At 41.4% G+C, this 12,284-nt stretch overlaps 2 protein-coding genes across 3 annotated transcripts in view; one reads left to right on the top strand and one right to left on the bottom strand.

Annotated features, from left to right (window-relative positions):
- Window positions 1–3,668, top strand: part of LOC135489243 (trissin receptor-like) — a 33,471-nt gene extending 29,803 nt beyond the window's left edge. Inside the window, exons 2-3 of the mRNA XM_064774503.1 lie at window positions 1,130–1,290; window positions 1,587–3,668. Coding sequence (XP_064630573.1) covers window positions 1,130–1,290; window positions 1,587–2,774 — 1,349 coding nt within the window. The 3' untranslated portion in view covers window positions 2,775–3,668. The remainder of the gene's footprint in view (window positions 1–1,129; window positions 1,291–1,586) is intronic.
- A 3,925-nt stretch (window positions 3,669–7,593) lies between these two features.
- On the bottom strand, window positions 7,594–12,194 carry LOC135489698 (copper homeostasis protein cutC homolog). 2 transcript variants are annotated; one of them, XM_064775186.1, is made up of 7 exons: window positions 12,035–12,194; window positions 11,523–11,582; window positions 11,116–11,284; window positions 10,360–10,400; window positions 9,985–10,020; window positions 9,624–9,785; window positions 7,594–9,362 (listed from the first exon to the last, which is right to left on the bottom strand). In XM_064775186.1, exons 1-7 carry the CDS (start codon window positions 12,084–12,086, stop codon window positions 9,127–9,129), a joined length of 756 nt encoding a protein of 251 aa, XP_064631256.1. In that variant the 5' UTR covers window positions 12,087–12,194; the 3' UTR covers window positions 7,594–9,126. The 2 variants fall into 2 exon arrangements, with proteins under 2 accessions (XP_064631256.1, XP_064631257.1); XM_064775187.1 differs by lacking the exon at window positions 11,523–11,582.
- Window positions 12,195–12,284: the final 90 nt, after the last annotated feature.

The raw sequence follows: 12,284 nt of genomic DNA, 5'->3' as shown, positions 1-12,284 counted from the left end.
GCCAGATCGCACGAACTCAAACCATCTAACGTGACATATTTGCCAAACAGCCATACTACGTGTAGTTGCGACAAATCCCTGAATAATGGATGCAAGTGGATATTGAGTGTAACCTTTGATGACTGAGTGTCACATCACGTCCATCCATCACTTGGAGTGATGTAATATTTACAATGTCGTAATTCGCGAGGGAAAATGCGACAAGATTCGAAAAACTGTTATCGAGATTCTTTCGAAGTGAAAGATTGTAATAATTAAGATTTAAAGTAAAATATAAATGTATATAGCCGAGGCCTGGCCGCGCAAATGAGAGACTTCGCTCTTTTATGACGTGTCTCAACCGATTTACGTTTGATGTAACGAAAGTTGTGGAACACCCCAACGAACGTTTGTAATTATTGTTACAAAGGGCTGGGATTATACAGTGTTACGTTTCACTTGTCACGGGGTAACTGACTTGAAAACAAGGCGAGAGGGTGAAAGGTGACATCGTGAATCGTATGTAGCCCGCACTTTGGAAATGACCTGTTCGTTCTTCATGCATGAAAAATGAACAGTGACACGTTACATGTGAAAACGTGAACTCTATAAAATCGCGGCCTGGATGAAGATGTCAAGCTCAAGTCGCTCTCTGCATTGCGCGTCTGTTCCATACAATCACAGGATTCCTCATTTCTAAATTGACAATTTATTGTGAGCGCGTTGAATAATTGTTTAAGTCGTGACATATTCACTTCACCTTGACATGTATAATGCAAATTGAGCTCCTCATGATAAATTAGTGATAATTGACTGACAGATTAGCGTTACTTCTCCGCAAGGGGATCGTTGGAACCGACAGCCTAAAGCCCGCTGAAGAACATTCATCAATTAAAGTTGTAATCAACTCCGGCTGCTGTCGATTTCAATGATTTTGTGGTATATAAATTTTCAAAGCCATTACTGTTAAAATAGAGTAACATAATTGTCTTTAAACATTTCATAGCAAGAGGCATACAGTTGACAAAACTGTACATTGACCCATCTTTTAAATGGGTTGCTTAATCGATCCCTCGAAACTTCGATCACTCCCTGCAGACGTCACATAGACTGTCGTCAACTGAAAACGTTTACCCCTTTTTCTTTGCAGGAAACCTGCTTGTGATATTTGTAGTCCTGAGAAGCCGACGCATGCGCAGTGTGACTAATTACCTCTTGGCCAACCTGGCCCTAGCTGATCTGTTCGTTGGGATCTTCTGTGTCTTACCAACATTGTTCCTATACATGAACACAGTGTGGGTGTCAGGAAGGGTAAGTATCGTTTTTGGTTCACGTTGTCACTTGTCATGTTTCACTTGTCACGAGTTAACTGACTTAGCTAGGCTTGAAAACACGACGTGAGGGTGAAAAGTGACATCGTGAATCGTATGTAGCCCGCTCTTTGGAAATGACTTGTTCGTTCTTCATGTCACGCATGAAAAGTGAACAGTGACACGTTAAACGTGAAACGTGAAAACGTGAACTCTATAAAATCGCGACCTTAGGGCAATGCTTTTTGGTGATTTTGCCGCAATCCGAAATAAACAATTTCTTTTCTATCTTTTCAGATTATGTGTAAGCTGAACTTCTTCGTCCAACAATTCAGTTACTCGGCCTCAGTGTCCCTACTCGTTGTGATTTCACTCGAACGTTATATTGCCATCACGTGGTGCATGAAGACTCGCATACTGAACACGTGGCGCCGCTTAGTGTTGGTCACAGTTGGAGTATGGGTGGTATCGTTTAGCTACAACGCAATGCAGTTATTTCTTTTCGACGAGGTTGTGTTGAAGATCGGCGGACCTGAAAGCATCATTTTGAGGTATTGCCGACCGATAGGTTTCAAAATAGACCGCAGGGTGTATACTACTGTGAACTTTTTCCTGTGGTATGCGATGCCTTTAAGTCTAGTGACGTTTGTTTATATAAAAATTGGAATAGTTTTGTGGCGAAGTACGAAAATTGGAAGCGAAATGAACATCACATCAGGCCGACGGACGACAAGTTTCCGCGAGACTACCATGACGCATTCTGCTCTTGGAGGTCGCCGCTCGTCCGCTATCCTGACTAACGCAGGACATCCGATGGTATTGATAAACTTGGACGAAAATAACGGGGATGCACATCCTCCATCGTCGCCAAATTACACTTCAAATCATGAGACGGGTTTTAGTAAATTTGCAGACGGTAAAGAGGACAGTGTCGCCCTCACACGGCAAAGTGTAAAGCGGCAAAATAAGTACCATGACACGGCTCATGGCGGGGGTCATCATCATGTGGCCGAGGATAAACCTTCAGTGTCTTTTTCTTCCAATAGCACGGAAGTCCCCCCAATTTGTGCCACAACAATTAGCTGCTTGGACAGGTGGCGCCGCGGTAAGGCATCGGAGGCCCTCTATCGCCAGAAGATACAAACTATAACAGAATCATCGTCAGGGGCGGAGAATGTTTTGCGTTCTCGGCGGAAAGTGATTAGGTTGCTGATCGTCGTCGTCGGTTCATTCGCATTATGCTCTCTACCTTACCACTTTCGCTCCCTTATGCAGGCCTGGGGCGAAACTGTTCCAGACCTTTTCAACCCAATCTCCATGTTTTTAATGTTTTTCAACAGTGGTTTAAATCCGATACTATATGCTTTCCTTTCAATGAAATTTCGCAGAGCGATGAAGGATATGTGTCCGTGTTCCTGTAGCTTTAGATATGTATGCTCCAGGCATAGTTATACGCACTCACAAAGAGACGAATATGCAATGTGAGGAACACCCGCTGTCTATTAGATCAGCTCGGTCATAAGTGCCGAGTGTTGCACTGAAGTTCAGGATGCTAAGAGAAGGAATGGAAAGAGTCATCAGATGCCCGTGGATGTACACCGGAAATTTTCTCACCACGGACCTGCGGCAGTGAATGTCCATTATCATGAATGTTGTCTTGCCAAGAATACACACGACTACATTTTCACAAACAGATCAGCCTACTTTCTTAAGAGACTGGAACAAAAACAAAACAAATAGGCCTAGAACATTTCGCTAAGACTTGCCGAAGCGTCATGAAGTAGGTTTTTATATCAAGCACCATTCATAGTAAGCGTTCTCAGTTAAAATTGCTCCGTTGAACTGTTTGTCAAATCCAAATGAAACCAAGTGCCTTGTGTGACGAATATAAGGGACTTTGATATTACCGGGAGACTTGAGCTGTCGTTGATAGCAACTTGCTATTACATACTATTTTACACGATAGCAGGCATGTTTTTTACCACATCTGCCTCATCTTGGAACGTCTAGTTATAAAGTCTCCAGACTTTATTAGTTCGTAACATTTACTTGCAGAAAACACCCCATGGAAATCAATACGAAAACACACATCTTTAATTTTTTTCAGATTTGTTTATATGCGTACATATTTTCAAATAGGCCTTCATGCTGGCCCTATATCGTTGCCGTTGTTCGTTTGTAATGACCATATTGGGAATATAGAGTGGCGCCAAAGCTGTCCCCCGGTCTTTGCACTAGCCTGAGCGAAGACACTTTAGTGTAAGTTACTGTATTTCTGAAACATTTTGTAAATACTCTTGATCTATCTCCAATACGCGGTCTCAAAAGTATATTGAAAAGTTATTAAAGTTCTGTATATTGAAGTTTTCATTAATTCTATGATTGTCAATAAAAAATATAATTAAACAAGTTTCCGAGTGATTTCTTTCCGAGTGATGCCCCCAATAAGCCGAATGTTTGTCAGTGTTCACGTTGTCACTTGTCTTGATTCACTTGTCACGAGTTAACTGACTTAGGCTTGAAAACTCAACATGAGGGCGTTAAGTGACCTCGTGAATCGTATGTAGCCCGATCTTTGGAATTGACCTGTTCGTTGTTCAAGTCACGCATGAGTGAACAGTGACAAGTAACATGTGAAAACGTGAACTCTATATAATCGCAGCCTAATACCTGGTACTTGCTGAAACGACACCCTGAACAGCGCGGCAAGTATTGCAACTAAACTATCTATGGAATCCCAGGTACCTTCTCGATCTATTCTCGTTGCTTGATGCATTCCACATATCTCATGGGCTCGTCTGGCTTTGCCCTAGTACTAAGTGATAGGAATAAAAGTCTACCAATCGCACGTTTTGTCTGTACTAAAATTCACATCAAGAAGAACAACGACTTAGAAATCAATGAAAATGTAAGCCAGGACAAGACGATGTGGCTGACACAGAGACCAGAGATCTCAAATGAGCATGGGATCTGTTTCAAGACGTTAAAGGCGATTTGGATGGTTTATTTTCTCGACCACAATGAGGATACCTGCCTCGAATGCAGCACGTATATGAAAGCTGGAAACATAGTAAGGTTGGAGGTCCGGAGCCATTCGGTCATTCATTCTTCAATAAGAGAAAAAATATAAAAATGGTTCAGTTCCCACGTTGTGTATAAAGTATCCGTTGAGTTCATGTAACCCAATGGTGACCACGACCTCCTTTTGGTTCAATCGATTTACTCGTTTCACCAAGAACTAATAAAGACTCTTTTTTGTTAATTCTTGGTTTTAACATTTTTTTTGAGTCGTTACGCAGTTCATTCGAATGGGGGAACGCTCATGCTGGACTGATTACCCAACTTCTTGCATCATTGCCCCGCTGGTACCTGAATATGAAGAGACTACACTTGGCAGACGACCGCTCACACATAAGGGAAGAACGAAAAGCAGATTTTTTTGCAATGATTTGGGTTTTTTAATTTCTCAATTGCGGTTGCCTGTTGATATTGAGTGGGAATTGAAGAAAGTATTGCAAAATGAATGAATAAGTCAGAGTTCAAAGAGACAATTCACTATCTTGGCTATCAAAGGTATACATACATTTAACTGCCAGAATTTTAAGCAAAAATGTTTTTTGGTTGGGCACCAGTAGCAGATCTTTTGGAGTTAGCTTCGTAAATCTCCTTCAACTGGTCAGCTTCAATTTTTGCAAGTTGTCTCATACTCCTTCGACCGGATTATTTTCTCCCCTCTTGCACTTTGCTTCTCCGGCCTTCGGACAGGTACATTTCAGACCCGTTCTGTCCTCCCAGGCTTCACCAACGCTCTTGCAGACATTGAGGCGGTTGTTTTGCTCAGTCCACTTGCAACCTGACACGAAGAATTAAGCAAATGAGACGAGAGAGAAAAATCGTTATAAACGACATGAAGAGTGAAAGAAAAAACTGTTTCAAACGAATAGAAAAAAAAGCTAAATATGTAGTCGTACGCGTCGGCACTCATAAGACACACAGTGATAATGACAATAGCGTAGGTAAGGGGTTCAGGGGGATGTAAAAGACCTCATTCTTCGGGGAAAAATCTTCCATTTTCACCATAATGTTTCCCGTACATACTGAAAGACCTCTTGAAGTGACCCATGACAAATAAACCTCGCCATCTTACCTGAGCATTCCAACTTCAACTGTTCGTCGGTCCAGCCTTCCGTGGTATCTGCAAAGAGAAGAACACGTTACCGAATGAACACGACATTTCAGGGGAGACGCCCACAAAATGGGATCAATAGCAGAACGTTTCTATCATGGATTCATTCATTTTCAGCAGACATAATATTCAAGCATGACCGTCTCATCACACTACCATCGCGTCGGAGTAGTATGCTAGGGATTCTCACCGCACTATATGATATTTACCCGAGGCTCGCGGATCCAAGCTAGTGAGTCTCAATCTCAACCTACAACCTATCAAAGTTACCATTTTGACCTCCTTTAAGCTTTTAACATCGCGGTATATATTCTCTTTTAAAGAGAGAGACTACTTACAAATTAGGGTGATGAGTGCCACGAGCACAATTAGATATCCTTTACCATCCATGCCGGCAACTGAAAGAAAGGAAAAGGATGGTAAGGTTATCCAAAATATTGGCTGACCAACAACCTGTAAACGAAGCTAGTCTATACGGCTGCATCCTCGAAGACCAGGGTCAGTTGTATGCAAGCGCCGAGTGGATCAGATGGATGATGCTGCTGACTCCAGACGTTTATCCAGGGGCAGCCGGACTAACTGTAACGTAGCTACCGTAAGTATTTCATCAAATCACTGTGGGAAAGTGTTCCCCCACCTGTCTATACAAGTTTTCATCATAACTACGATTATTCAAAAGCCAACTTATAAAAAACATACTTACTTGGAGAGAGGCGTAGTAATTTCGTGAACTAATAGTAACAGAGCGCGTCGTTGCAGTATCTCGCCCGTTCCTTCGACAAACTGAATATCTCAAATTGTTTCCAATCGATCATTCCGAGGTGCGGACTGGTATTTAAGAAAATACTCTAACATGTGCAGGCAAGGATCAATCGAACCTCAACAACATCACTGCACATGTGGTCAGAACATTGTAAAACTGGCGGGTGTCGCCAAATATGCCGTCGCCTGGGAGTCAAATCAATATCAGTAGGGCTATATTTCTCGAAAATTTATGTTGCAGGCGGAAGCCATACAGTGACATGTAAGGCATGCTGAACAAGATATCAGGATATCACCTTCCGAATGTACTTCATAGCGACCTGCTCTGAAATACAGAAATGGAACTGACATATAATATAAAATGGAAAGATAACTGCCGGCAGGTTTCTTGTTGGCCAAGGGCAATTTTTTGACATTTCATCAACTGAGATATTCTGACTAGTGCAGGAGTGGAACCTGGGCGCAAACAACGATTATATATCTCAACTCTTAAGTTATAACGTATAAAACTTTACTGATGTATGAATATCAAAGCTAGGTCGGAGCCCAACCTCCTTACGAGAGATGACCACTGTCAAGGAGACACCGGAGACAAGAGATGACGTTCGCATTGATACTATTCCGGGATGCGAATGTCTCCCTCACCTCGCTCTGGGCGATGTTGTATTAGGGGAACAACCCATCTTGAAGACAAATCAGTTCGAGACCATTTGCCTTGTCTTTTCAAAGAGGTTTCTATAGGTTTTTGTTTTCCTATAAGAATTCCTTGGTCTACCTGAACTAAGTGAAAATCTTTCTCCGTACACATTCCCTTCTTTATGCTCAGTTGACACCTGTTCTGCCTTAAAACGAGGACAAGAACTTAAAGCGGCACTTAAGCCCCGTACGTGTACTTTGCGAGGCATTGATCCAGTTGCACGACACAATGGGGGAAAAAACTGGAGTAGGCCTACCTCAAATCAAAAACATGTGCGATACACGCGGTGAAAGTGTAACGTATCCTTGCTTGGTGTACCAGAACCATGAATAGGTTATCCAGAATGAATCAATTATAAGCAAGACATGGTACTTTTTTGGCTGCATTCATGGCGTTTATGGGTGGACACATTTAACTTCGACTTTATCCGTTTGAGGTCAATAAAAGCTTCATTTAAGTTCAAATGCAGGCCTGTCTATGCAGCAGTAAACACTACCTTTGCTAAACAACTTTTATGAATTCGGCCCTTCATGTTTTAAGTTTTGGCCCCCTAGTGGCGAAGTCAAGAATCGCATTGGACCAAAATTCGTCATGGGAGTTGTCACCCTTATCAGGCTGATAGAGGATCGATGCCATAAAAAAAAGGCTGACAATTGTACTGAACAGAGATCCTTTATTTTACTGACAGAGAAGCCAACACTTCCGAATTCAGCATACAACATCGATTACAGCCAACCTCTTGAATTTTCAAAGATGTCTCATTGCATGGAAGGGATCGAGACTATAGGAAGGAGCCAGGCAGAGCAGATTGATTCTCACAGTAGACATCAGCACTTGGAGCACTATTCTTGCTTGTACAAGGACTCTTTATCACTCAGTTAATGGAGCCGCAATCTATCTCTGGCTCCTACCTTAAGCCCTCACCCATATGAAAACCCATCAAAACTAACTGAATGTCCAGTCACGAAACTAGCGAGTAAAAACGATAACAAAACAATGAACAGAATTTAATGTAAATAAACAGTTTGACAAGTCCATTTACATGTATGTTTAACAGAGTAATAAACTGGTCATGACAAGTCTATAAAGAATAAACTTATTGCCCCTCCCCCTCTGCAATGCAAGAGCAATGACATGATGATATCTAGCTTCTACACAAAATACCCACACACTTAATTAATTTGACAATAGCTATTCAAAATCCAGTTGAGCCAGGGACCATTCTGTGAACCATATCAATAAGGTATTATAAGGGAAGTAGCATAATCAAAGAGTATGTATTTCATCGCAAACACAAATACAGTCACAAACACATGTCCAAAACATTTACATTTAACACTTTCAGCGCCGAACCACGTAGATCTACGTGGCCCAAATCCTCCCCTCCCCTTTGAGCTGGTTATCGGAGTCTCATGGACTTCATGAAACTACGCCATCGCCATCTTCAGGGCAAGGCAGGTTCTGAAAAGACAAGAAAAGGTCTTTTCAGTTCTTACCTAGCCCTGAAGATGGCGATGTCGTAGTTCCTTCATGAAGTCCATGAGACTCCAATAACCAGCTCAGAGGGGGGATTTGGGCCACGTGGATCTACGTGGTTCGGCGCTGAAGGTGTTAACATTACAGGTTATTAGAGAAATGCATCATGCAAAAGGTCTAAATTTAATTAATTTTCAACAAGTCATGCAAGAATTAGGGAAGGGTCAATAGTGTGCATTCGTCCCCTCAAATTAGTTGAACTGGAGGTGACTTGACTTTTACTCAGTCACAAAGCACAGTTGTAAATTCATCCGAATTTCTCTATTATCACTGGTCACTCACTGAATGGAAACATTTTCTTTGAGCTTTAAACCAGAGTGGCTCAGAATGACGAAATTGTTTACCTTTGATGTTTTTGAGTTGGCTACACTCTTGCACTAGACAGCTGCCAAAGTTCCTGTGCAAGTTAGCATTTGAAGTAGCCAAAACTGGACCAAACGCTGGTTTGGTTATTGCATCATGGCCAAAGATTGTCAAGTAGCATTTTAAAAAAGATCTAATTATCTACCTGAAGCTCACAACAGACATATGCCACAAATTAACTGTTCTAAAAGGTGCTTTTCATAATCCTAACCAAAGTACTGTAAGCAAATATCGTAAGAAACATTCAATCTCCAGTTTTTCTAAAAGTGGTAAGAAAAGTTGAAAATGTTGCCCTATATGTGCTGATGATCTTGCCAAACATCTGTTACTATGGTCATGAGAGAGCGCACCCGATCAGCGTCTGTGATTTTTGTACTGAATTCTGGCGGTGCATAAGATGCACCCATTCGAATGTTGTCTTTAGTAAACATCATCATTGATGGCAGTGTTGACCTGGCTGAGCAATGGAATTCCCTCGCACCAGTCCCTTTGATGATTCGCTTTAAATTCCTTTCTGTGATCCCTCCACCTGCAATGGAAAAGGATAGGAATTCAAGGGAAAAAAAAGGTTCAGTGGATTATAACTGTTGGCCACAAATAAGATGACACTAATCGGAGCTAACAAAATATTGAGAAATTTTAGACTGCTTGCTTGTGAAGGCATTTGCATTGGTATACAAAGTACATGAACAATGACAGATTTTCCGAAACACGGCCCCAACAAAAGTGCTTTGGGATACATCTGTAAGACTAGTATGATAACACACTTGACGTTAGATATTTCACATACCGGGCATGATGATAATACGGCCTTTGGCTATCTCAATCATTTTCGTAATGATGGGCAGTCCATCCAGAGCCGACGTATCACCACCACTAGTTAACACTCTCTCACAACCGATGCTGATGACCTCATCAAGAGCACGGTAGATATCTGGTGTCATATCAATAGCTGGATAGTAAGTATAGTTCATATGCTTTTAAAACTATTTATACATGGATGCATGCCACAGATAATAAATTAGACATAAGGATACACTCAAGATCTGAAAAAATTGGAATAACATCTTCTGACAGTTATTGCTGCCGATTGTCAGGATGTACACCTCTTAGTAAATCAGGATATCGACACAAACTTAGCTTGGACTCACCTCGATGGAATGTGACAGGTAGGGGCCTAGCATAACCTGCAACAGAGACGGAACCTTTGGAATGCCCCTTTTAAGTTTATGCGAGGGAGACATCTAGTGTCTTCTCCAGGCAACATACTTACTGGAAATTAACATTAGACAAAGATTGTCGCTATAGTAATGATTGTACCTGAAAAGATTGAAATTCCAATCATGCATGCAAGTTTCATTGCACTATTTTAGGACAACAACTACACCCACCATCAGAATGTTCCCTACTTGTCTGTTTGTACTAAAAGCTCAGAGACGAACTTGCTCACTGAAAACCCTGGCCCAAGTTTGAGAAAAGGCTTGAAAGGGAATGATTTTTAAAACTTTATCTGCCGTTATACTTACTAAGAAGTTCTCTGCACCGAGTTCTGTCAACATGCCCATCTCTGAAAGACGTACATATCATCATTTACATGTAAAAATAGTCTAAGACTATGTTAGGATAAAACATAAGAGCCTAGCTACCCTGGCTTTCAGACAACCAATATGCCGAGACAATAAGGATGGCTTCAGCACAATGTGTACACATAAGGGTACAATGCAACATACAATGTGCAGTCCCACAAAGGTGTGAGGCCCTCTGGATCCAGGCCATCATGAGGCAACACTACAGCATGTTCATAGGGTGAGGTCATATGGCCAAATGCATACATGTGAGTGGTATGGAGGAACCCAGCCTAGTCAATCATGGGATTAATCATGGGATTAATCAAACATAGGTGGCAAACATGACAAAGCTTCACTGACCAATGAAGTATGGTCAGTTTCAGAACAATTAATGGTCTTACTGGGATAGTAGGCCTGCAGGGGCAGGGGTGCCCAATCCTAACACCTTAACAATCAAATCATGTACAGATGATTAGCATGGAACCACAAAAGCAAGTTTTAAGCTCCAATCAATTTCCCCTTCCACTGTTCTCTTGAGCACCAGTGAAATAGACTTATCAATTTTGAATTGATGTCTCTGAATGGGGCAGGAGTGTCTACTCTGTCAATATACATGAACATGTATGATGTATCGAAATTCCCCAGGTTTCCCTAGAATAACTATGATATCATTGCCCATGGATTTTTTTAGTCAAGGCAGAAAAAGAATGCTACCTTCCCAAGATACCAAAAACAAATCCATCTGCTCCTTGATCCTTCAACGCTATGAGATCCATCCTCATGACTTCATACTCTTCCTCAGAATATAAGAAATCTCCTCCCCTTGGCCGGATCATCACGAAGACAGGAATTTTCACAGCTTGTTTTACAACTTGGAAAAGACCTGAAAATTATTAAAAATTCATTCAAATAAATTGTCCTGCCTTTTTTTAATGTTTTGGTTCAACTCCAGTCAAGCACTTAGCAGCCACTTCTTCACAGGAATCTTAATTAGCACATGAATCATTTTGTAATAGCAGTATTTTACAAATTTTACCAAATTCATTCACAAGCATGCAGAATCTTCTAGAGTATAGATAAGATGCGGAGAGTGATGTTGGTTGGATTGGGCAAACTCTTACCAATGGATGGTGTAATTCCTCCTTCAGCCAGGCCGCTACATAATTCAATGCGGACAGCACCTGAATGATATGATAGAAAATTCATTCTGAAAATGACATCATCCCGGCAATGAAGCCTCATTTTTGAAATACTACAACGATAACTACCGGTATACTGAAAACATGTACCATCTTTACAATAGGTCTTCACGGTTAATGGTGCCAGAGCCAGAGGGTGGCTCTGACACAACTATGAAAGGATGCGTTTGACAGCCATTGCCTCCTAAGAAGAGACTGTGCCAGCCATCATGCCACTATGACTATAGGCCCTTTTCCAGATACACCAGTACCACCTAGGGTCGGACCATCAAACCATATTTACAATAGATCTTCAAGATATTAAGGCGCCAGACAATGGCTCGAGAGGCATTGTCTGGCGTCATTAACCGTGAAGATATTCTAGTTTACACCACCCACATGACCATCTCATCTGTAGACTGGAGTGAAAATCATGCCATCAAAAACATACTCACCACCAGCCTCAGCATTCACTGCAGAGGCTACTGAGTCCACACACACTTCCATGTATATTGTTTTATCAACTAAACGCTTATATTCATCGAATTTTCTACTGCAAGTGGGAGTAAAAAGGTGATAAAAATGGTAAACAAACACACGTGGGTGCTGTCATGCTTTCTTTTCCAGTAACAACATTCCACTTTTTATAGAAAACGTTGTTGGAACGAAGTGAAACTTGACAGATAACTTTATGAAGTGTTCACT

This window comes from Lineus longissimus, chromosome 6 (assembly GCF_910592395.1).
Source record: "Lineus longissimus chromosome 6, tnLinLong1.2, whole genome shotgun sequence".
Lineage (NCBI taxonomy): Eukaryota > Metazoa > Nemertea > Pilidiophora > Heteronemertea > Lineidae > Lineus > Lineus longissimus.
The sequence above is the reverse complement of the archived record's forward strand: the minus strand, read 5'-3'. Positions and strand labels throughout refer to the sequence as shown.